At 43.7% G+C, this 22,589-nt stretch overlaps 1 protein-coding gene across 4 annotated transcripts in view; it reads left to right on the top strand.

Annotated features, from left to right (window-relative positions):
* MATN2 (matrilin 2) overlaps positions 1-22,589 on the top strand; it is a gene marked incomplete at both ends in the record, with an annotated part of 152,786 nt that overhangs the window by 85,069 nt on the left and 45,128 nt on the right. For 3 of the 4 annotated variants that reach the window (XM_080694028.1, XM_080694026.1, XM_080694027.1), the window contains 2 exons: positions 4,228-4,350; positions 16,045-16,167. In XM_080694028.1, coding sequence (XP_080550154.1) covers positions 4,228-4,350; positions 16,045-16,167 — 246 coding nt within the window. The remainder of the gene's footprint in view (positions 1-4,227; positions 4,351-16,044; positions 16,168-22,589) is intronic. The other variant, XM_080694029.1, reaches the window with a different exon arrangement.

Below are 22,589 nucleotides of genomic sequence, written 5' to 3'. Positions count from 1 at the left end.
ACCCCTGGGTTAAACCCCTAGTATTGCAAAAAAATAAAAAATTGTACATGTAAGGTGATCAGCGCGACCCAAGAGACTAGAGACCCTGGAGGCTGGTCCAATCAGAAAAAAATTATTGCAGGCGAAGTTAAACTGCTGGGCTGTCGTGCAGCAGAACTAAGGGGAAGCGAAATTTTTTTATATCAGTGGAGAAAGGGAGAGGGTGGTGCCTGGTTCCAGGAACAGCCAGACTTGGTTGCTCACAGGTGGTGGGGGCCAGCCTTGGTGGTCAGGTTGGAATGTTCTCCCTTGTGACTGTTTCCTTGTTTTTGGTAACTGCTCCTTAGACTGGGTCAGACTGCCCTGTGTTATAAGCAGCTGTGCTTGTGAGACCCACGTAGCGTGAAAACCACTGGGCCCCGTGCACCCTCTGACTTAACAGTACATGTGTATTAATTTTTTAGATTCTATTTCTTTCTTTTTATTTATATATATCTTACATTTATTTACTTTCAATATTAGTATGTCTTCAAACATTATAAAATAAATACTTTTTATTCTTTTTTCTTTTTTTGTGGTATTGGGGGTGGAACCCAGAGGCTTTCTACCTCTGGGCTATACTCCCAGACCTATTTTATATTTTATTTTGAAACAGGGTCTCACTAAGTTGCTGAGAGCCTCACTAAGTAGCTGAGGCTGGCTTCGAGCCTGCGCGATCCTCCTGTCTCAGCCTCCCAAGCGCGGGGATTACAAGCGTGCGCCACCATGCCCGGCTCAAAATAAATACTTTTTAAAGGAAAAAAACATAACCATTATCTTACTACCTTAACATAACAAACATTCCTCTGTCTAATTTCTGCGCTCTGCCTTAGAAAAGGTAATAATCATTGTAAATATACAATTTTCGGATCTACTTTTTTTTTCCCACCAGATTCCATTTGCCTTCTTATTTACAAGTAGGTCACTATAGTCGCTATTCTGATGCACGCCTAAAGTCCCAAATGGAACTGCTAGCCAGGTGTGGTGGTGCACGCTTGTAATCCCTGCGCTTGGGAGGCTGAGACAGGAGGATCGCACAGGTTCAAAGCCAGCCTCAGCTACTTAGTGAGGCTCTCGGCAACTTAGTGAGACCCTGTTTCCAAATAAAGTATAAAACAGGTCTGGGAGTGTAGCCCAGAGGTAGAAAAGCCTCTGGGTTCCACCCCCAGTACCACAAAAAAATAAAAAAAGCAAAATGGAACTGCTCTTTTCCCCCCAGTAACCTTGCTCCACGGGCACCTTCCCCATCCCTGTTAATGGCAGCACTATTCTTCAACTACTCACTCTCAAATCGCTGGAGTCAGTTTAATTCCTGTTTCTCTTGCTTCACCTCTAATCCAACGGGAGCCCTGTGGCCCCACCTTCAACTTATACCCAGTGTTTTAGTTCCCCAAGGCTGCCATATCAAAGTGCCATGAACTGGGTGACTTAAAACAACAGCAGTGTCCTTGGTACAGGTAGCTTGAAATGTGAAATCAGGGTGTGGCGGGGAGGACCGCCTGGGGAGGGAGTCCCTCCTCACCTCCCAGCTTCCCGTGGTGGCTTCCATCCTTGGATCCTGGGTTTTCAGGAACATCACTCCCATCTCTGTCTTCCTGTGGCATTCTCTCCGCCTCTCTGCCTTCCCATGGTGCTCTCTGCTTCTGAGAAGCCAGTACTCATGTTGGATTAGGACTTACCCCAGTGAGCCCATCTTAACTTGATCACTGCTGTGATGACCCTATTTCCAAATAAAGCCCAAGGTACCGGCAGTTAGGATTACAATATATGTTTTTTGGGGGCCATGCCTCAGCCTATAACCTCCAGAACACCTCTTCTCCCAACACCTCCGTCCTGCTGAAAGGCTCAGGTCCCTGCTGAAGCAACCTCCAGGCTGGGTTTCCTCTGGCGTTTGCCTTCCCCAGTCTTATCTCAGTGTCTCTGTGCAGAATACTCCAATGACTCCCAGCTCTCTAAGAGTGGAAGCAGAAGTCCTTGTGGGGGCCCTCGGGTCGCTCCCGGCTGCACTGTTTGAACGCCTCCCTCTCCCCGCCCCTCCCTGGCCTGTCTGCTGACCTACCAGCACACCAGGCCGGTCCCCACCTCCCAGCCTCTGCACTTGCTGTCCCGTTTGCCCAGGATGCTCTCTCTCAGATGTCCTCCTGGCTGGCACCTCATCCAAGGCTCTGCCTTGTTGAGGCCTTTTGTGACCACCTCTATCGCACCCCAGCCTCCCTGCCCAGGCCCCTCCCCCACAGCCCCTATTCCCCTTCCTTGTTTTTGCGATACTGGGGATTGAACCCAGAGGCATTCTACCCCCAAGCTACACCCTTAGACTGATTTTATTTCTTATCTGGAAACAAGATCTCCCTAGGTTGCTGACAACCTCCCTAAGTTACTGAGGCTGGCTTCACACCTTCAATCCTCCTGATGCAGCCCCTCAAGTACTGTATTACAGGTGTGCGCCACCATGCCTGGCTCCCTTTGCTGTTTTATTTCCCCCCAAATGTTCTCCATCTCCCAATGGATGTTTTATTTACTGATTTTTTAATATTTTGCTTGTTTCTACCACCATCATACAGATATAAGCACCCGAGGACTGGAATGTTTGTCTTGTTATTTGCTTAATCTGCAGCACCGAAAACAGAGCCTAGCCCATAGAAAATATTAGTAAATATTTGTGGGATTAGTGAGAAACAGGCCAGTGCATTATCTCATAAATAAACCATTTACTTTTATTATATGTTCATCCTTCAAAGCCGGGCGTGGCAGCGCACGCTTGTAACCCCAGCATTCGGGAGGCTGAGACAGGAGGATCACGGTTCTCAGACAGCCTCAGCTGCTTAGTGAGGCCCTTTGCAACTCAGCGAGACCTTATTTCAAAATAAAGAATAAAAAATAGGGCTGGGGGTGTCGCTTGGAGGTAGAAAGTCTCTGAGTTCTATCTACAGTACCACACACACAAAAACCACTATTATATGTTCATCTTATTTTCCAGATATTTTGTCCTTGTCAATAATGCTACTCTAAATGGCTTATTTATTTATTTATTTATTTATTTTTGGTGGTACTGGGGTTCCTGGAAGCCCTTCTACCTCCAGGCTATACTCCCAGACCTATTTTATACTTTTTTATTTTTGGAAACAGGGTCTCTTAAGCCAGCGCGGCCAGCTTCAAACCTGCACGATCCTCCTGTCTCTGCCTCCCAAGCACAGGGATTACGAGCGTGTGCCACCACACCCGGCCTAAATGGCTTATTTTACTGGATGTGGTGGCGCACGGTTGTAATCCCAGCATTCAGGAGGCTGAGACAGGAGGATTGCGGTTCGCAGCCAGCCTCAGCTACTTAGTGAGGCCCTCCGCAACTTAGTGAGACCCTGTTTCAAAATAAAGAATAGAAAATAGGGCAGGAGGTGTAGCTCAGAAGTAGAATGCCCCTGGGTTTTATCCTCAGACCCACATAAACAAACAAACAAAAATAAATGGCTTATTTCTATTTAATGTCTCCCTTTTCTTCAATTATTTTTTGTTTCACATTTCCAGTATGAACGTTATCAAATTGACTTCCATATGGTTCTTTAAAATCAATTTCCAGTGCCACTGAGCATTTATAACTCTGTGTCCACACTATTTGCCACCACTGGGTTTTTATCTCATCTGTATTTTGCCAGTTTAATAGATAGTATGCCTTGTGGTCATTTTGATTTGCATTTCTTTAACTATTGAATATAATTGTTCATATATTCCTTAGTTTAACTTCTGATATGAATTGCTTGATCTAGACTCCTAATTTTTTTTTTCTGTAAGAGGGAGAGGCCTTGTATTTATATTTGTTTATCCATACTCTTTTTTTTTTTTATGGTACTGGGGATTGAACCCAAGGGCATTCTACTCTGAGCTACACTCCCAGCCCTATTTTATTTTATATTTTTTGGTTGAAACAGGGTCTCACTAAGTTGCTGAAGGCCTTGCTCAGTTACTGAGCAAGGCTTTGAGCCTGCACGCCTCTTATCTCAGCCTCTCCAGTACTGGGATCGTAGGCGTGCACCCCCTTGCCTGGCTTTGTTCATTTACTTATTTACTCTTTATTTATTTCATTTATTCATTCTCTTTGAGAAGCAACAGTACAGGTCCTGATTCAGATTTGTTGCAGTGTGCTTCCATCCTGTCATTCTCTTTTCCTCTGTTGGTATTTCTAATGAAACTCTGAATACGTCTTATTTTCTGCAGCTGTGGACTACTGTGCTTCAGAAGACCACGGATGTGAACACGAGTGTGTAAATGCCGACAGCTCCTACCTGTGCCGGTGTCGTGAAGGATTTGCTCTTAACTCAGATAAAAAAACGTGCGCAAGTAAGTTACACACACACACACACACACACACACACACACACACACACTGCTATTGCTTTGGGGAATACCCCAAGCACAGATTAGCATAGGATTATGTCATGAGGGTCAAATACCTTTTGTCCGTGCTCTTCTCCTATCAAGCCTTTCCAAACCATTTGAAACGAGTCTGTCTCAGCATCACCACTCAGAGTATTTGATGAAGGATCTTCTGATGGAGACCACGCGTGGGCATGTTCTTGCAGCACCCGCCGAGTGCGCGGCCAGTCAGACCCCTTTCTTCATGGAGCCACAGGCTGGCTGTGCCCGTCCGTATTTACAAGGCTCAGGGAATGTTTCCCTTCAAGCTTTGTGGCTTGAAGGCTCCAGCTTTGACTCCACACATGTAGCAGAAAATCGCTAAGCCAAGAAGAGCTGAGGGTGGTTTCTTGTGGGTGGAGTAGGGATAGGTGGATGGCATTTTGCAAAGAATTGGCCAGTTTTCACTTAAGCTATTTGGTTCCATTTGCTTTTTTTTTGGTGGTGGTGGTGGTACTGGGGTTCCTGGAAGCCCTTCTACCTCCAGACTACACTCCCAGACCTATTTTTTATACTTTTTCATTTGGAAACAGGGTCTCTTAAGCCATCGTGGCTGGCTTTGAACCTGCACGATCCTCCTGTCTCCGCCTCCCAAGCGCGGGGATTACAAGCGTGCGCCACCACGCCTGGCTCCATTTGCTTTTAATATACTTAAAAATCAGAATAAATTTTAGCTTTCAAAATCAGAATATAAAATCTATATACTCAAGGTGATCTCTAGCTTTGCAAAATAATTCCAAAAGTTTTTTTTAAAATATAAATGTATGTGGAAGCACTTTAAAGGTTGTGTATGGATTATTATCCTTTTATCTGAAGCTTATTTTTAAAGTGTCAGGACCCAGAATTTTATTTTATTTTATTAGTTAATTAATTAATTTATTTATTGCAGGTTTGGGGATGGAACCCAGGGGCATTCAACCTCCAAGCTACAACCCCTGCCCTATTTTTTTATTCTTTATTTTGAAACAGGGTCTCACTAAGTTGCAGAGGGCCTCACTAAGTAGCTGAGGCTGTCCGCGAACTACGATCCTCCTGTTTCAGCCTCCCGAATGCTGGGATTACAAGCATGCACCATCACGCTCAGTTTAGGACCCAGAATTTTTAAAGAGTGAGGTTGAGAAAAAGCCAAGTGTGGTGGTGCACACTTGTAATCCCAGTACTTGGAGAATGAGACAGGAGGATCACGGTTCATGGACAGCCTCAGCTACTTAGTGAGGTTCTCTGCAACTTAGTGAGACCCTGTTTCAAAATAAAGAATAAATTTAAAAAATAAAAAATAAGACTAGGGATATAGCTCAGACAGGGTGTAGTTGTGCACACTTATAATCCCAGCATTTGGGAGGCTGAGGCAGGAGGACTGCACGAGTTCGAAGCCAGCCTCAGCTGCTTACTGAGGCCCTTTGCACCAGTGAGACCCTGTTACAAAAGACAGAATAAAATATAGGGCTGGGGATATAGCTCAGAGGTAGAATGCCCCTGGTTCAGTCCCCAGTACTGCAAAAAAAAAAAAAAGAGAGAGAAAAAAAAAAGAAAGAAAGAAAGAAAGAAAAAGAAAGGTTAAATAGCAATTTAGAATACGATAAGGCTTCTCAGAAATATATTTATGAGAAAATAGGGTTTTAATTTCTAAAAAGTTCATGTGCCTTTAATCTTTCTAAAGTGCATCATCCATGTTAGGTACATTCTACCTCCACGCCCTATTTTATTTTTTTTAAATATTGAAACAACGCTGGGCATGGTGGTGCACACTTGTAATCCCCGCGCTTGGGAGGCTGAGACAAGGAGGATGGCACAGGTTCAAAGCCAGCCTCAGCTAGTGAGTGAAGCTCTCAGCAACTTAGTGAGACCCTGTTTCTAATAAAATATAAAATAGGTCTGGGAGTATAGCCCGGAGGTAGAAAGCCTCTGGGTTCCACCCCCAGTGCCACACACACACACACACACACACACACACACACACACACATTTGAAACAAAGCCTTGCTAAGGGTTTCACTATGTTGCTGAGGCTGGTCTTGAACCTGTAATCCTCCGATCTCAGCCTTCCAAATACTGGGATTACAGGTGTGCACCCCCACACTCAACTTTCTCCTATTCTTTAATATCAACAGCTTATAAGTACCAGAGCTGGAAGCCAAGAGCATAAGGAACAGTAAAGGGTGCATTGCATCAGAAACATCCTTCTGGAGCCCCCACGATAAGCCAATAGGAATGAAAGCGGCGAGGTCCTACCTGGAGGACAGACATTGGCTGGGTCTTGAAGGCACAGTCATCATTCACCAGGCAAAGAAGGGTGAAATGGGGGTCCCAGGGGAAGGAAAGACGTGTGAAGATACAGTCTCAGGGGAGCTGAGCTCTCGATGCCTGGCACATGGCTGGCATACAGTTTCTTGCTTGTTTTGTTTGTTTGTTTTATGGAGAGAATGAGCAAATGAATGAGTGGACTGCCGCCCTCAGCCTCCTTCTCTTCTGAACACCCAGAATCGTGAAGCAGCTGTCTGGTGTGGTCACAGCCAGGAGTTGTGGCTGCTGGGCAGGTGGGTCAGTCTTCTTATCAAAGGGGAGCCCTGCACTGCGGGCTCAAATCCCAGAGCCTCTGCCTTTTCTCTGGGTGATTTTAGACAAGTTATTTTATCTTTCAGTTTCTTCCACTGGAACAGGGGATGATAATACTGCTGACCTCCTAGAATCATCTGAAGACTAGATGAGATAATTCCTAGAAAGCATTTAGCTAGTTGCCTGGTGCTAAGTAACTTCTTGTAAAAGATGCTGCTGGTTTCAGGGACCTTTAGCATTTATTGGGTGTATACCATATGCCGAGGCTAAGCTTAAAGGTGCATTAAAAAGTCAAGACTTCCACTGGAAGTTGGTGGGAGACACGAGTCCTGCCTGCACAGAGCAGCTTGGTCACGATGCCAGGACTGAAGTAACTGAGGACCCAGAGTGTGGTCCAGACAAGATCCACGGCCGGAGGCAAGGGCAAGAAACAAGCTGGATGGAGTGGGCATTTATCCAGTCTGCAGAACGTCAGTCTTGCCGTGGTCACCTGCTTCCTACCCCACCCCGGGCCCAGTTCCCAGACCTGCAGGGTCTCCCCCAGTGCTGCTCAACATGTCTCTTGTCCCCAAATTCCTTAGCACATGGAGGACTCCAAGTCCCAGGATGGTGCAGCAAAGAGGAGGTCTGAGTCCTGGAATGAGACATGGAAGTAGATACGGTGGTGCAGGGGAAGGGGGTTGGCTAGGAATCAGGGCAGGGCTGATACAGCTGGGAGGTCTCTCCAAGCGGGCTCTGCGCCAGCAGCTCCACTGTCTTTGGGCCCTGTCAGAGTCAAGATACAGAAGCCGGCTGCTGCAGTGCGTAGGCAGAGCAGAGCGCTGGGAAATCTGGGAGTCTAGGCAGGCGTCTAGGCAGGCGGCACCAGGGTGATCCCTCCTCTACGGGGGACCGCTTTCCCACGGTGCTTGTGGGTGGGCGGGAGTCATACCCGGCCAGAGGAAGGAGATGCTCTGAGGCCTTGGAAACTTGTGATCAGTAAGTCAAGTGAAAGCCTTGATTTGCAAGAACTGAGACACGCGAGTGCTCCACATCTGTGGGTTGCAAAATAGGGGCAGTGACAAGGACAGAAAAGCAGGGTGGGGGAGAAGCCGAGAGTCCCTGCAGCCACCCTGTTAGTAATTAGCATCGCCGATTGGCCAAGGCGGCCTGACTGCTGCTGTGATGTTGAGAAATTTCATAACCTCCCCACTTCTTATATACCTCCAAAGCTAACTAAACGACGCTTTTTATATTTCAGTCTCTACTTTTAACCAAAAGTTTACTTAAATGCTAGTCTAGTTAGTAAATGTATAATCATTGCCTACAATAGGTATTCTAGTTGATGTAATATTCCAAGCATAATTAGTTTAGGATTAGACCTACGTGTGCGTAATTAGAGCCCTGTATTCCTAAATAAGCATTATGGTTGGGATTTAAAATGTACCCTAAAGCCGGGCGTGGTGGCGCACGCTTGTAATCCCCGCGCTTGGGAGGCAGAGACAGGAGGATCGCGCAGGTTCGAAAGCCAGCCGCGCGCGCTGGCTTAGGAGACCCTGTTTCCAAATAAAAATGTAAAAATAGGTCTGGGAGTGTAGCCCAGAGGTAGAAGGGCTTCCAGGAACCCCAGTACCACCAAAAAATAAATAAATAAATAAATAAATAAATAAATAAATAAAATAAAAATAAAAAATAAAATGTCCCCTAAAGGATTTTTTAATTGTGGCAAAATATATATTTTATACATAAAAATATACATTTTATCTATAAAACATCAAATTTACTACTATAATGTGTGTGTGTGTGTGTGTGTGTGTGTGTGTGTGTGTGTATTATGGTTCTGGGGACTGAACCCAGGGATGTTTTACATCTGAGTTATGCCCCCCAGTTCTATTTTATTTATTTTTTATTTGGAAACAGGGTCTCACTCAATTGTTGAGGCTGGCTTCAAGTATATATTAATTACAATACTAAGGATTGAACCCAGGGGCACCCCACCAGTGAGCTACATCCCCAATACTTTTTATTTTTTATTTTGAGACAGGGTCTTGCTAAATTGCTGAGGCTGGCCTCAAACTTGCAATGCCCCTGCCTCAGCTTCCAGAATAGCTGGGATTGTAGGACTGCACTACCACGCCCAGCTTTTCTAATACCATACCGATTAATAAAGATAATTGTGGACATCATCATTTTCATGTTGCTATTTATTATCTTCTGATTTTGAGAGCAGTATGCTCATTGCTTTTCAGATTCCATTAGTCACTGGGTTGATATTTCCACCTTGTTTTTCAAGTAGAAAGGCCTCGCACAGAGCAGAGCACTAAATGAATATTTGGTGCTTTATTCAAAGGGAGACAGAGCTGGGCATGGTAGCGCACGCCTGTAATCCCAGGACTTGGGAGGCTGAGACAGAAGGATTGCAGATTCAAGGCCGGCCACTGAACAGCAACTGTTTCTTTTTTTTTTTTCCCAGGTCTGGGGATGAAACCCAGGGGCATTCGACCTCCGAGGTACACCCCCTACTCTATTTTTTTATTCTTTTAATTTGAAACCGGGTCTCACTGAGTTGCAGACGGCCTCACTAAGTAGCTGAGGCTGTCCGCAAACCGCGATCCTCCGGTCTCACCCTCCCAAATGCTGGGATTACAAGAGTGTGCCACCACGCCCGGCTTGAACAGCAACTGTTCCTAAATATTAAGTAAACAAACAAACAAATAAATAAAAGGGGTGAGCTGGGCATGGTGGCCCACACTTGCAATCCCCAGTACTTGGGAGGCTGAGACAGGAGGATTGCAGGTTCGCAGCCAGCCTCAGCTGCTTAGTGAGGCCCTTTGCAACTTAGACCCTGTTTCAAAATAAAGAATGAAGCTAGGTGTGGTGGCGCACTCATGTAATCCTAGGACTTGGGAGGGTGAGACAGGAGGATCGCAGTTCAAGAACAGCCTCAACTACTTAGTGAGACCCTTTGTCACTCAGTGAGACCCTGTTTTAAAATAAAGAGTAAAAAATAGGACTGGGGGTGTATCTCAGAGTAGAATGCCCCTACCTTCCATCCTCAGTGCTGAAAAAATAAATTTAAAAAAATTAAAAATAAAATAAAAGGGGGTGTAGAAGATAACAATTTTATATTGAGTCAGCAACTGAAGAACTAGAGCACACTAGTTGTCAGGTTTCCTGGTGAGGACATCGTTGACCTGCCGAGCCCTGCGACCTTCTCACAGCCTCTGATGTGCCACTTCCGCGCCTGAGGGCCTGTGTGCAGCAACCAGTGGCCCTCGGTTAGAAGGGGCCTCAAGGTTCAGCCTGGTTCTTGCTGATCCAACAGATTCCTCACCCTGCTATTGTCCGGCCTGCACTCGGGCCCGGCTCACCAGGTTCCAGGCAATCCCTTCCACTCTGCTTGGCGCTGCCTCCTAGAAAGGGCTTCCCCAGACTGAGCAGATATCTATTTTGCGGTTTAGAGACCAAGAGAACAAACTGAACTTCTCCCATTCTTTGCGATCACAAAAATGAGTCACATCAGAATAAGCTAATTTATTTAGTGGGTTGGCCGGGCCTGGTAAATATGACAGCAACGCACTCTCTAGACTTTCACAGACCTTTGACCAGTTTGCTGAAGAGAGCCCCATGTCTTGTGTACCAAATGGAGGAATGTGTGCTGGAGGAAAGAATGATGGACTGGGTTCTAACTGGCTGAGCGTTGGCGGCCAGAGGATGCTGACTGCTGAGCCTCTTAGAAGGACTTTGAAAAACAGTCTGGTGGGAAGAAGCCTTAAGAAGGACACGAGTGACCTCTTGCCGGTTCTTTTTTTTTTTTTTTTCCTTTCTCCTTTTTCTGGTACTAGGGATTGAAGCCAGGGACATTTTACCTCCAAGCTACACCCCATCCCATTTTATTTTTTTATTTGGTAACAAGGTCTCACTAAGTTCCTGAGGCGGGCCACGAACCTGCAACCCTCTGAGTACTGGGATGACAGGCCCATGCCACCACACATGGTTCCCTTGCTGGTTCTTAAGGTACACTGTCTATGTAGCTAAAGCCTGACAGAATCTACTCCACTAACTGTAATACCCGTAACCATTTTTATTCCACGAATATTTGTTAAGTATCTATTGTGTGCCAGAATCAGTTGTAGACACAGGGCTGACAGCGTGAATGAACATTTGTCCTGATGGAGCGGACATCGTATTGGAGCAGGGTAAGAGAAGACTCTGGGTCTCACAGAGAGAGGCATTTGAAGCCGGGCGTGGTGGGCACCCCTGTAATCCCAGCATTTGGGAGGCCGAGACAGGGGGATCCTGGTTCGCAGCCAGCCTCAACTACTTGATGAGGCCCTTTGAACTCAGTGAGACCCTGCTTCAAAATAAAGAATAAAAAATAGGGCTGGGGGTGTCGCTTGGAGGTAGAATTACCTTGGGTTCCATCCCTAGTACTGAAAAATAACAAGATGTGTTTGATCAAAGACTTGAAAGAGATGAGAGAGCTGGGTATGGTGGCCCTGAGAAAGGAGGATCTGGGTTCATGGCCAGCTTCAGCTACTTTCAGCTACTTAGTGAGACCCTTAAAGGTAGAATGCCCCTGGGTTCCATCCCCAGTACCACTAAATAAATAAATAAATAATATTTTTTGGTGGTACTGGGGTTCCTGGAAACCCTTCTACCTCCGAGCTACACTCCCAGACCATATATATATATATATATATATATATATATATATATATATATATATATATATACTTTTTTTTTTTTTTGAAACAGGGTCTCCTAAGCCAGCGAGGCTGGCTTCGAACCTGCGCGATCCTCCTTACAATTGTTTGCTGTCACACCCGGCTAAATAAATACAATTTTAAAAATAAAGAGATGAGAGAGAAAGGACAGATTTGAGGGAGAGGGCATGTGGCACCCATGCAAAGGCCCTGAGGCAGGATCTGTAAGGCACAGCAGTGTTGAGCCTGCATGATGGCAACAGAAGGAGAGGTGGTGATCATAGACACTGGGATCTATAAAGCATGTGGCCCTCTCTCCACAGCCATGCATGTAGTTCTTATCTTCCCAAATCCCATTAACACAAGTTTTTAATTGCTCTGCAGTACTGAGGTTTTAAACTCACGTCGTTCCACTATAGTTTGTGTTTTGGATAGAAACATCTGTAACTATATATATTGTTCCAGCAACATTCTTGATTATTTTCTCCTAATCTCTAGGCACCTCCTACACTGCTCTTTTTTCTATATTTTTTCTTCTGTTTTCCATGGCAACTAGTTTCAAAATTATGAATGTGTATTTTTATTTCTAATACTTTTTCTAATTACAAAAGCAATACTGGCTTATCATAAAAATTGGTTCATTTAGAAATAAAATTGCATAAAATAAAATGATCTGTGATCTATCACCCAGCGATAATGATTCCATTATTAATAACAATTTGGTATATTTCCCTCCAGCATTTTTATCTATTTATTTATTTTTGCAGTACTGGGAATTGAACTCAGGGCTATTCTACTTCTGAGATACACCCCCAGCCCTATTTTTTGTTCTTTATTTTGAAGCAGGGTCTTACTACATTGCAGAAGACCTCACTAAATAGCTGAAGCTGGCCATGAACCTGTAATCCTCCTGTCTCAGCCTCCCAAATACTGAGATTACAAGCGTGTACTACCACTCCTGGCTCTCCCTCCAGTATTTTTTAACCTATTTCTAACATATGGATATGGATATGTTTTATAGAGTTGAGATCATACAGTATATCATTAACTCATGAGCACTTTGACATGTCACTTAAATGTAAAAACTTTTTTTGTGTGTGGTACTGGAAATTGAATCTAACGGCTTTCTGCCTCTGAGCTATATCCCCAGACTTATTGAAATAGGTATCACTGAGTTGTGGAGGGCCTCACCAAGTTGCTGAGGCTAGCCATGAACCTGCGATCCTCCCATCTCATCCTCCCAAGTACTGGGATTCCAGGTGTGCACTACCACACCCAGTTTGTAAAACCTTTTTATTTTATTTTATTTTATTTTATTTTATTTTATTTTATTTTATTTTATTTTATTTGTGTCACTGGGCTTGAACCTGGGGGCATCCTACCTCTGATCTATACCCCCAGTCCTATTTTTTTTTATTTTGGAAATGTAGTCTTGCTAAATTGCTGACAGCCTTGCTAAGTTGATGAGGCTGGCCTCAAACTTGTAATCCTCCTGCCTCAGCCTCCCAAGTAGTCAGATTATGGGTGTGTTTCACCACACTAGCTTAAATATATATATATATATATATATATATATATATATATATATATATATATATTTGGATCTTTAAACAGGATCCTTTAGTGAAGAAAGATATTAAAACATAATAAATAAATAAATAAATAATAAATAAATAAATAAAGCAATGAGAAGAAAACTTCTTGTAGTAAATTACCAGTTTTAAAAAGTTGCCTCCTCACCAGTTGTGGTGGCAAACACCTGTAATTCCAGTACTTGGGAGGCTATGACAGGAAGATCACAGATATGAGGTCAGTCTCAGCAACTGAGGCCCGCAAGCAACTTCGTGAGACCCTGTTTCAGAATAAAACATAAAATAGGACTCAGGGGTATAGCTCGGAGGTAGAATGCCTCTGAGTTCAATCCCAAGTACCACAAAATAAATTTTTTTAAAAATTGACAAGCGTGCGCCACCATGCCCGGCTACATTGGGGTTTTATAAGAGAATATCTTCTTAGGAAGCAGATACTACATTTAAAGGAAAAGAGAGCCAGGCGTGGTGACGCACGCTTGTCATCCCAGCATTTGGGAGGCTGAGACAGGAGGATCACGGTTTGAGGACAGCCTCAGCTACTTAGTAGAAGGCCTTAGACTTCTACAACTTAGTAAGACCTTTGTTCAAAAGAAAGAATAAAAAATAGGGCTGGGGTTGCAGCTTGGAGGTAGAATGCCCCTGGGTTTCATCCCAGTACCCAGAAAGAAATGACAGACAAAAGAAAAGAAAAAGAAAGAAAGTAGGAAAGAGAAAGAAAGAAAAGAAAAAGAGCCATGATGATTGTAACTTACCCTCTAAAAAAACAGAACAGAGAGATGACCAAATGCTTTAAGATGATCAAATGGTGTAAAATGTTAACAATAGGAGAATCTAGGTAAAGAATATGTAGGTCTTTCTTGTATGATTCTTATGTTTTCAACTTTTTGTAAGTTTGAAAGTTTCCAAATTAAAAGTTTTAAAAATACCTTTATATATGAGCATGGTATTACAGTCATATATACATTTTAAGAGTCAAAGTCTTTTTTTTTTTCTTCCTGGTTCTAGGGATGGAACCCCAGGGCATTCTACCTCTGAGCTACACCCCATCCCTGTTTTTTAGTCCTTTTTATTTTTTATTTATTTATTTATTTATTTATTTATTTATTTATTTATTTATTTATTTTGTGGTACTGGGGTTCCTGGAAGCCCTTCTACCTCCGGGCTACACTCCCAGACCCATTTTTACATTTTTATTTGGAAACAGGGTCTCCTAAACCAGCGCGTGCGATTGGCTTCGAACCTGCGCGATCCTCCTGTCTCTGCCTCCCAAGCGTGGGGATTACAAGCGTGCGCCACCACGCCCGGCCTCCTTTTTATTTTTTGAAAAAGGGTCTCACTGAGTTGCAAAGGGCCTAAGTAGCTGAGGCTGTCTGCGAACCATGATCCTCCCCGTCTCCACCTCCCAAATGCTGGGATTACAAGCGTGAGCCACCACGCCCAGCAGTCATAGTCTTTTAAAGATAAATATGAGCCAGCTGTGGGGACACACACCTGTAATCCCAGGATTTGGGAGGCTGAGACAGGAGAATTGCAGGTTCCAAGCCAGCTTCAGCAACTTTCAAAAAAAAAAAAAAAAAAAAAGAGTGGGGCATGGAGGCGCACACTTGTAATCCCAGCACTTGGGAGGCTGAGACAGAAGGATCACACAGGTTTGAAGCCAGCCTCAGCTACTTAGTGAGGCTCTCAGCAACTTAGTGAGACCCTGTTTCCAAATAAAATATAAAATAGGTCTGGGAGTATTGCCTGGAGGTAGTAAGCCTCTGGTTCTACCCCCAGTACCACCAAATAAATAATAAAATTTAAAAAAAAAAGAGCTGGCGGTGTTGCTTAGAGGCAGAATGTCCCTAGGTTCAATCCCTAGGACAAAGAAAGTAAGAAGATAGAAAAGGGAGGAGGAGGGAGGAAGGGAGAGAGGAAGGAAGGAAGGAAGGAAGGAAGGAAGGAAATCTTCATCAAAACAAAGACTTCTTTGAAGTGGCCACTTATTTCCAGCAGTTTTAAACAATGCATTTAAATTCCAGTACAGTTCCTTCAATAGCACAATCTCTTTTCATATTTAAAAATGGTTGAGTACAGCCTGGAGGTAGAAAAGCCGCTGGGTTCCACCCTAGTACCACAAAAAAAGAAAAGAAAAGAAAAATGCTTATACAAATAAAATACATTTATAATAAATTCCATGAAACCCTTTCTCACTGAATATTTTGGTTTAAATTAGAGTCTCTCTAGAGATCACATTCTCTGACTGTGAATCTTGAGATGGAAAGTCATATTTCTGTCAGCCGAGCCCACTGAGATAGGGAAGGAGGAATTCCAAACTCATTTGTGACTTTCCCTCCCAGGGCTGGTATTTCCCGGGGTATAATGTTGTATGCTATTGTTTGGCTCAGTGTTCGAGGCCTTTAAGTGGTTTAGAGTTTGATTTGGAGAAGGTTTAATCGTTCCATTGCATAAATTCCATTTCACACTCAACTAAACTCTCTCTTCCCTGCCTATAATCCAGCAAACACCCAGTTTTCATTTTAGTGGCTCTTCTGTGAACCAAGACAAGAAAAGCATGCCCACAAATTCTTTTATTGCAAAAATGTTTTTGTAACATGACAAAGAGATTCTCTTCCAGGCCCTAATCCTAGGCATAGAGACAGCTTTATTGAGAGGTCCCTTCCTGGCTTTGTTTCTGAGGCATGAATTTTACCCTTTTAGGAAAAATGAAGGCTGGAGACTTCATAGCCGTTTTTCCTATGCTATCTGTGTTGCTTTGTTCGTCATTCATCTGATTTTTCTTTCCAGAGATCGACTACTGTGCCTCACCTAATCACGGGTGTCAGCACGAGTGTGTGAACACCGGCACCTCTTACACCTGCCGCTGCCTCAAGGGCTTCACCCTGAACCCAGACAAGAAAACCTGCAGAAGTGAGTCACCCCGGAGCGGGGAGGGCTCGTTCTACCAATGCCCCTTGTACCAGTATTGGGAATGGCCGAGGAAGATTTGAGAAAGCTAAGATTTTTAATATATTCCAAAAATTGGGTGAGGGGAAAATCTGTGAAAGGACTTGGTTTCTGCCTGAAAGCAGGCAACTATTCCAATGTAAATTAACCTAGCTAGGTAATTAGCAAGTCTATAGGCGAGGGGAACTAGGACTTTCCCATCCTCATTCTAAAGACAGATCTATATGATTAGATAAGCTAGCTAATATGGTAGGAGGGGTCCACCTTCCTGAAAGGAGACACCTTGCCACACCTAGCTGGGGGAGGCACCTTACAGGGACGTTTACTAGTCAGAATTACATAAACAAGATGGAGGTCACGGGTATAAAAAGTCTGATCCATGCTGTATCTTTGGGTGGTGAATTGGCTCAGACCCCCCCCAATGGCGTGGGGTTGTAACTATCTTCTGTATTTCTATCTTTTAATAAACTTCTTTAAATCTTCAGCAAGTGTCCGAGCTATGTATACTTATCCTTAGCTCAGGACAAGAACCCGCAGTTTTTCTCCTTTTCTGTTTTTCTGCTTTTTGTTTCTTTGGGGAGTTTTTGGGAAATTATTCCCAGGGGTCTAACAAAGATCCCTGGGGACAGTTTCCCCCAAACGAAACCCTCACCCCCCAAACTGTAACACCCCTTGAGTCAGTTTGCCTTTCCTTGTGAATCTTAAGCAAGTTGTCCTTGTACTCAGCATTTGTGTTTTTTTTTTAAATTTTATTTTATTGGTGCACTGTATTCATACATCATAGTGGGATACAAACTTTTGTAGACATACATGCACACATTGCCCAGTCAGTCCCCACCCGATCCCCACCCCATTCTCTCCCCATCCCTCCCTCCCATGCTTGGCTTAGTGGTTGACATCTAGTATTATAGCAATATCCAATATTAAAAATGATAATCTCACATAACAGTTTCATTTGTCTGATGCCAAGCTTTTGATGATTTAAAGATAACATTTCAATATTTCTTTTTGCTTTCTTTCTTACCAGAGCATATTTTTTTCTGTTTTTTTGGTGAAACTATCATATATTTATATATTTATTTTTCAGAAAAAAATCTATCCTAATATGGAATATGAATTCTAGATACCCAAAACGATCTTGAAAAAGAACAAAGCTAGCAGATATATATTTTCTGATTTCAAACCATATAAAGCTACAATAATTGAAACAGTGTAGTACTGTTCTAAAGGCAGATATATAAACCATTGGAGTTAAATACAAGCCTAGAGCTAAATTCTTCCCTATATTGTCAAGTTATTTTTGACAAGGTTTCCATGAACATTTGGTGGTGGAAATAATATTCTTTTAACTAAATATTGTTGAAAAATAATAATTACATGGAAAAGAATAAAATTGGACCCTTACCTAGTCCCACATACAAGTATTAACTCAAAATAGATAAAAGACCTAAATATAAATCTTAAGACTATAAACTTTTAGAAGAAAATCCGGGTCATAAAACCTCACAACATTGAAATTGGCAGTGATTTCTTGGATATGATTTCAATGGCACAGGCAACAGAAGAATATACAAACTCCCTAAAAAATAAAAAAAATATTGTATATCCAAAGACAATGTAAACAGAGTTAAAAGTTACTAATAGAATGGGATAAAATATTTCCAAATGCTATATCTGAAGGTATATTAATATCCCAACTAGAAATCCTAAAAGTTAGCAACAATAAAGGCAAACAATACAATTTAGAGATAGGTAAAAGACTAACATAAATAATGAATCTCCACAGATAACCAATCTTAGTTGTCTGTTGGATGGAAAATCTTGTTTCTCTGGTTCTGGTGAGTGTTACCTATTTCTTCTTTGTAGTTAATCTCTTTGAGTATTTTCTCTAGCGCTGGTTTTGAAGACATAAATTCCTTCAGTTTCTGTTTGTCATGGAAGCTTCTTATTTCTCCATCTAATTTGATAGAAAGTTTTGCTGGATAGGAAATTTTTGGTTGGAAGTTGTTTTCTTTCAGAGTTTGGAATATGTTACTCCAAGCCCTTCTGGCTCTCATGACTTGGTTTGGGAAGTCTGGAGTGATTCTAATTGGTTTGCCTCTGAATGTCACTTGGCCCTTGGTTTTTGTTGCCTTTAAGATTCTCTGCTTGGCTTCCACAGTGGTCATTTTGACAATTATGTGGCATGGGGATCCTCTTCTCCGATCCTGTCTAAAGGGAGTTCTATAAGTTTCCTGGACCTGTGTATCAACCTCTTGCTCTATGTTTGGAAAATTTTCTGCTATTACTTCCTTGAAGAGATTGTTGATCCCTTTGGTTTCACTTTCTTTTCCCTCCTCTATTCCAATTATTCTTAGGTTAGCTCTCTTAAAATGGGCCCATATTTCTTCAATGTCAGATTCCTGCTGTCGGATATTTTTTTCTAGATTAGAAACTATGCGTTCATTTTTGGATTGTTCATCTTCTAAGAGCGAGATTCTGTTCTCCATGTGTTCTAATCGGTTGTTTGTGCTTTGAATTGAGGCCTTTACTTCATTAATTGCATCCTTTATCTCTTTTTGGCTCTCTCTGAGTTCTTTTCGAAGCACCTCTATTATTTCTACAGTTATTTTCCTGATTTGATCTTCTAGAAATCTCTGATTTTCTGTTTTATCGGGTTCTGATGTTGTGGGGTTGTGGGCGGTATTCATTGCTCCAGTATTATTCCTCTTTCCCATGATTTCGGAAGTTTGTGCCTTCTCTGGGTTCTTCCCTTGGGTCACTATGACTTCACTTAAGGTGTTCTGGATCTCGAGTCTGTATTATCTCAGACCCCACTACTCCTTTACTGGGTTTTATCACAGAGTCTCCGACCCAGGGAGTCGATAGAGGCTGCTTTAAACTATGGGGGGTGCCAGGTTGCACGTTCTCCTATGGTGTGATATCTCTGTCACCACCACTCCCTCACTGGGTACAGTGAGGTACAGTACTGGGATTTCTCCTCTGTGGCCCACAATTTGACTCACTGTTCTTGAGTACGCAGATGTAGCTGTACTGGATTCGGCGAATTCACTGCTGCTGCCGCCGCCGGTGGCAATATGGCGCCGCAGCCACGCCCTCGGCCATGAGGCTGGCGTATTTTTTCTTCTCTGGTTTTGATTTCCACTCTGAATCCCTGCAGCGTGTGCTGAGCTCAGCCACTGGGAGCTTTAAATCCTCTCTGCGCCGAAAGATCCTGCCTGGCTGTTCCGCAGCGGCTCACCTTGGCTTGCTGTAGCCGTCCGATGAGTTCGCCGCTGCCTACGGCAGTATGGCGCTGCTGCCGCGTCCTCGGGCGCGTGTGTCTCCTCTGTGGCCCTGAGCTCTGTTCTCAGTCCGCTTTCTCTCTGGAGCCTGGTGATTTTTTTTTTCCCTCTGGTGATGGTGTTTTCTGGCTATGAAAGGCGCTGGTTTTGTGGTAATGGAGATTGGTTGTTAGCAGGGCTCTTAAGCCCCGCTTTTCTCGGTCGCCATCTTCCCGGAAGTCCAGCATTTGTGTTTAATAACACCCTTTGATTCACTAGAGCCTGTTATTGGGAGGTTTATTTATTTATTTATTTAGAGATTAAAAACATGGGTCTGATGATTGGATTCATTTAGCAAAATCAGGGCCAAAGCCAGATTTCCACCTGTGTACAATGAGGGCTCATCCCCCTCCTCCTTACCCCCCACAACATGGACTTGGGGCCTTGAGAAAGAAAAGGCTAAGTATACACCTGTAATCCCAGCACTTGGAGGCTGAGACAGGACAGTAACAGGCTTCAGGCCAGCCTCAGCAATTTAGTAAGACCCTCAGCAACTTAAGGAGACCTTGTTTCAAATTTTTTAAAAAATTTAAAAGGCAGGGCGTGGTGATGAATGCTTGTAATCCCAGTACTTGGGAGGATGAGACAAGAGGATTGCAGATTCAAAGCCAGCCTCCGTAACTTAGCGGGGTTCTCAGCAACCTAGTGAGACCTTGTTTCCAAATAAGAAATAAAATCGGGCTAAGGGTGTAACTTGGAGGTAGAATGCCTCTGGGTTCAATCTCCAATACCAAAAAAAAAAAAAAAAAAAAAGAGCCAGGTGTGGTGGGGCAATGCTTGGTATCCCAGCATTTGGGAGGTGAGACAGGAGGATCCTGGTTCAAGGCCAGCCTCAGCTACTTAGTGAGGCCCTTTGCAACTCAGTAAGACCCTGTTTCAAAATAAAGAATAAAAAATAGGTCTGGGGATGTAGCATGGAGGTAGAATGGCCCTGGGTTCCATCCCCAGTACTATAAAGGAGGTTTTTTTGTTTTGTTTTGTTTTGTTTTGGTGGTACCCCAGAGGTTTTCTACCTCTGGGCTATCCTTCCAGACCTATTTTATATTTTACTTGGAAACAGGGTCTCACTAAGTTCTAAGAGCCTCACTCAGTAGCTGAGGCTGGCTTTGAACCTGTGGATCCTCCTGTCTCAGCCTCCTAAGCACTGGGATTATAAGTGTGTGCCACCAGGCCAGCTCCCACTACTGTAAATAAATAAATAAATAAATAGGAAGAAATGTTGCTCAGAGGTAGTATACTCCTGGGTACAATCCTGTTTATCTCCCCTCCTCAAAAAAAAAAAAAAGAAAGAAAAGTAAAAGAAGGAAGGAAGGAAGGAGAAAGAAAAGAAAATTAAAAAGAAAAGAAAAGAAAGGAAAGAAAGAAAGAAAGAAAGAAAGAAAGAAAGAAAGAAAGAAAGAAAGGACTGGGACATAAAGGGATTTTTTTCTTCCACTCCTTAAGATAGACACTTGATGGCTGCTAAGAGGAGGAATATGGAATATTCAGGAAAAAGGAAGAGAGGGAGAGGAGAAAGAAAGAAAGAAAGAAAGAAAGAAAGAAAGAAAGAAAAGGAAAGAAAGAAAGAGAGGGAGGAAGGAAGGAAGGACTCTGGAGCACCCCAGCACTCAGGGGTACAGGGAGCCGGCAGTATGGTAGGGTATGCTGGGTAACTCATGTCTGTCGTCCAGCACGTCACGGGGCATGACCAGAAGTCTCGAGCGTGAGCCCCAAATGAGATCTCCAAGTTAGTCTGTTGCTGAGAGACACCAGAATCGAAGACCCACAGGGTCACAAGTGGTGCGTGTAGGTGCGGCACATTATTTATTGAAAGGATGTACAGGAGTCTCTCTAAAATGTGGCATCCTGCAGAAATTGTAACTATTATTTGAATTCCTCAATCGTGTTAGAAAGATGGCCTCCCCTACCCCACCCTACAGCACTGGAGATTGAACCCAGAAACTACCACTGAGCTTCACCCCCAGCCCTTTTAACTTTCTACTTTGAGAGAGGATCTCACTATGCTGCTCAGGCTGGCCTCGAACCTATGCTCCTCCTGCCTCGACCTCCTGAGTATCTGAAATTATGGGCGTGTGCCACCATGCCTGGTGAAAGATGGCCTTTTTAAGGCATGCAAGTTGTGACTTTTTTTTCTTTCCAAAAAGCCTTCCATAGTCAGTCCACACTACGTATGCTGGACTGTTTGTGTCTGCCCGTGCCATTTGCAGAACTCTGGAGCAACCCCTTGGGGATGTGTTTTCCTATATGCTAGGGCCCAGCTTCTTCCTGGCAGTAGGGACAGTAGGGTCCCACGCGGCAGGACTGCTTTTTCAAAGCTTTCGCTTTCTTCTGAGAAGCACTGCGGGCTGTATGTGTAACTGAGCGCGGGAGAGTCACCTGCTTATAGTACAGATTTACTTACAAGCTCCTTCTTTTGGGGGGCAGATGGTTGCAGAGCCTTTATTTAGAAGCATAGCTTCCCTCTTATAACAAATAATTCCCACTGCCCTGCCTGGATGCAAACCCTAGAAACAGTCAATCAGTAAAGGGGAACTTTGAAAGCATTCAAAATGTGAAAGCAATTAGATGGATGAATGCCTTCCATTAGACCACACAGGCCTGCGGCATGTCAGGGGGCCGAGTCTTTTGGCCTTTACACCTTTTTCTAGAAGTGATTATGTCAGGAGCTGACTATACTCAGGGAAAATCAGCCACGGGTCATCTCCCACGCGTGGACCCAAAGCTCTTATGTGGGCGAAATTAGATGAGTCAGCTAGAAACTCATTTTGGTGGCAGGCTTCCTCTGTGTTACTAACGGAGGGGAAAAAAGGAACGGAGTTAGGCATGTGGCCATTGGTGGAGACATCCCCTGAGGCTCTGCGTCTCTCAGGGGCTCGGCCATGCCCTCCACACCCTGTGCAGAGGCTTCAAGGCTATGCATACTTATTATTAAGGGAGCGGCTGAGTCGGGCAGTTTGACTACTGCAAACTGGCTCCCAGACAGGGCTTCTGCAGCACCAGCCAGAGTCCCCGGTGCTCATCTGTCCGCGCTGAGTGGTGGCAGCTCCATTGCGTCTTTAGCCA

Source organism: Muscardinus avellanarius, assembly GCF_963383645.1.
Source record: "Muscardinus avellanarius genome assembly, chromosome: 4".
Classification (NCBI taxonomy): domain Eukaryota; kingdom Metazoa; phylum Chordata; class Mammalia; order Rodentia; family Gliridae; genus Muscardinus; species Muscardinus avellanarius.
This window is presented reverse-complemented; position numbering and strand designations above follow the sequence as displayed.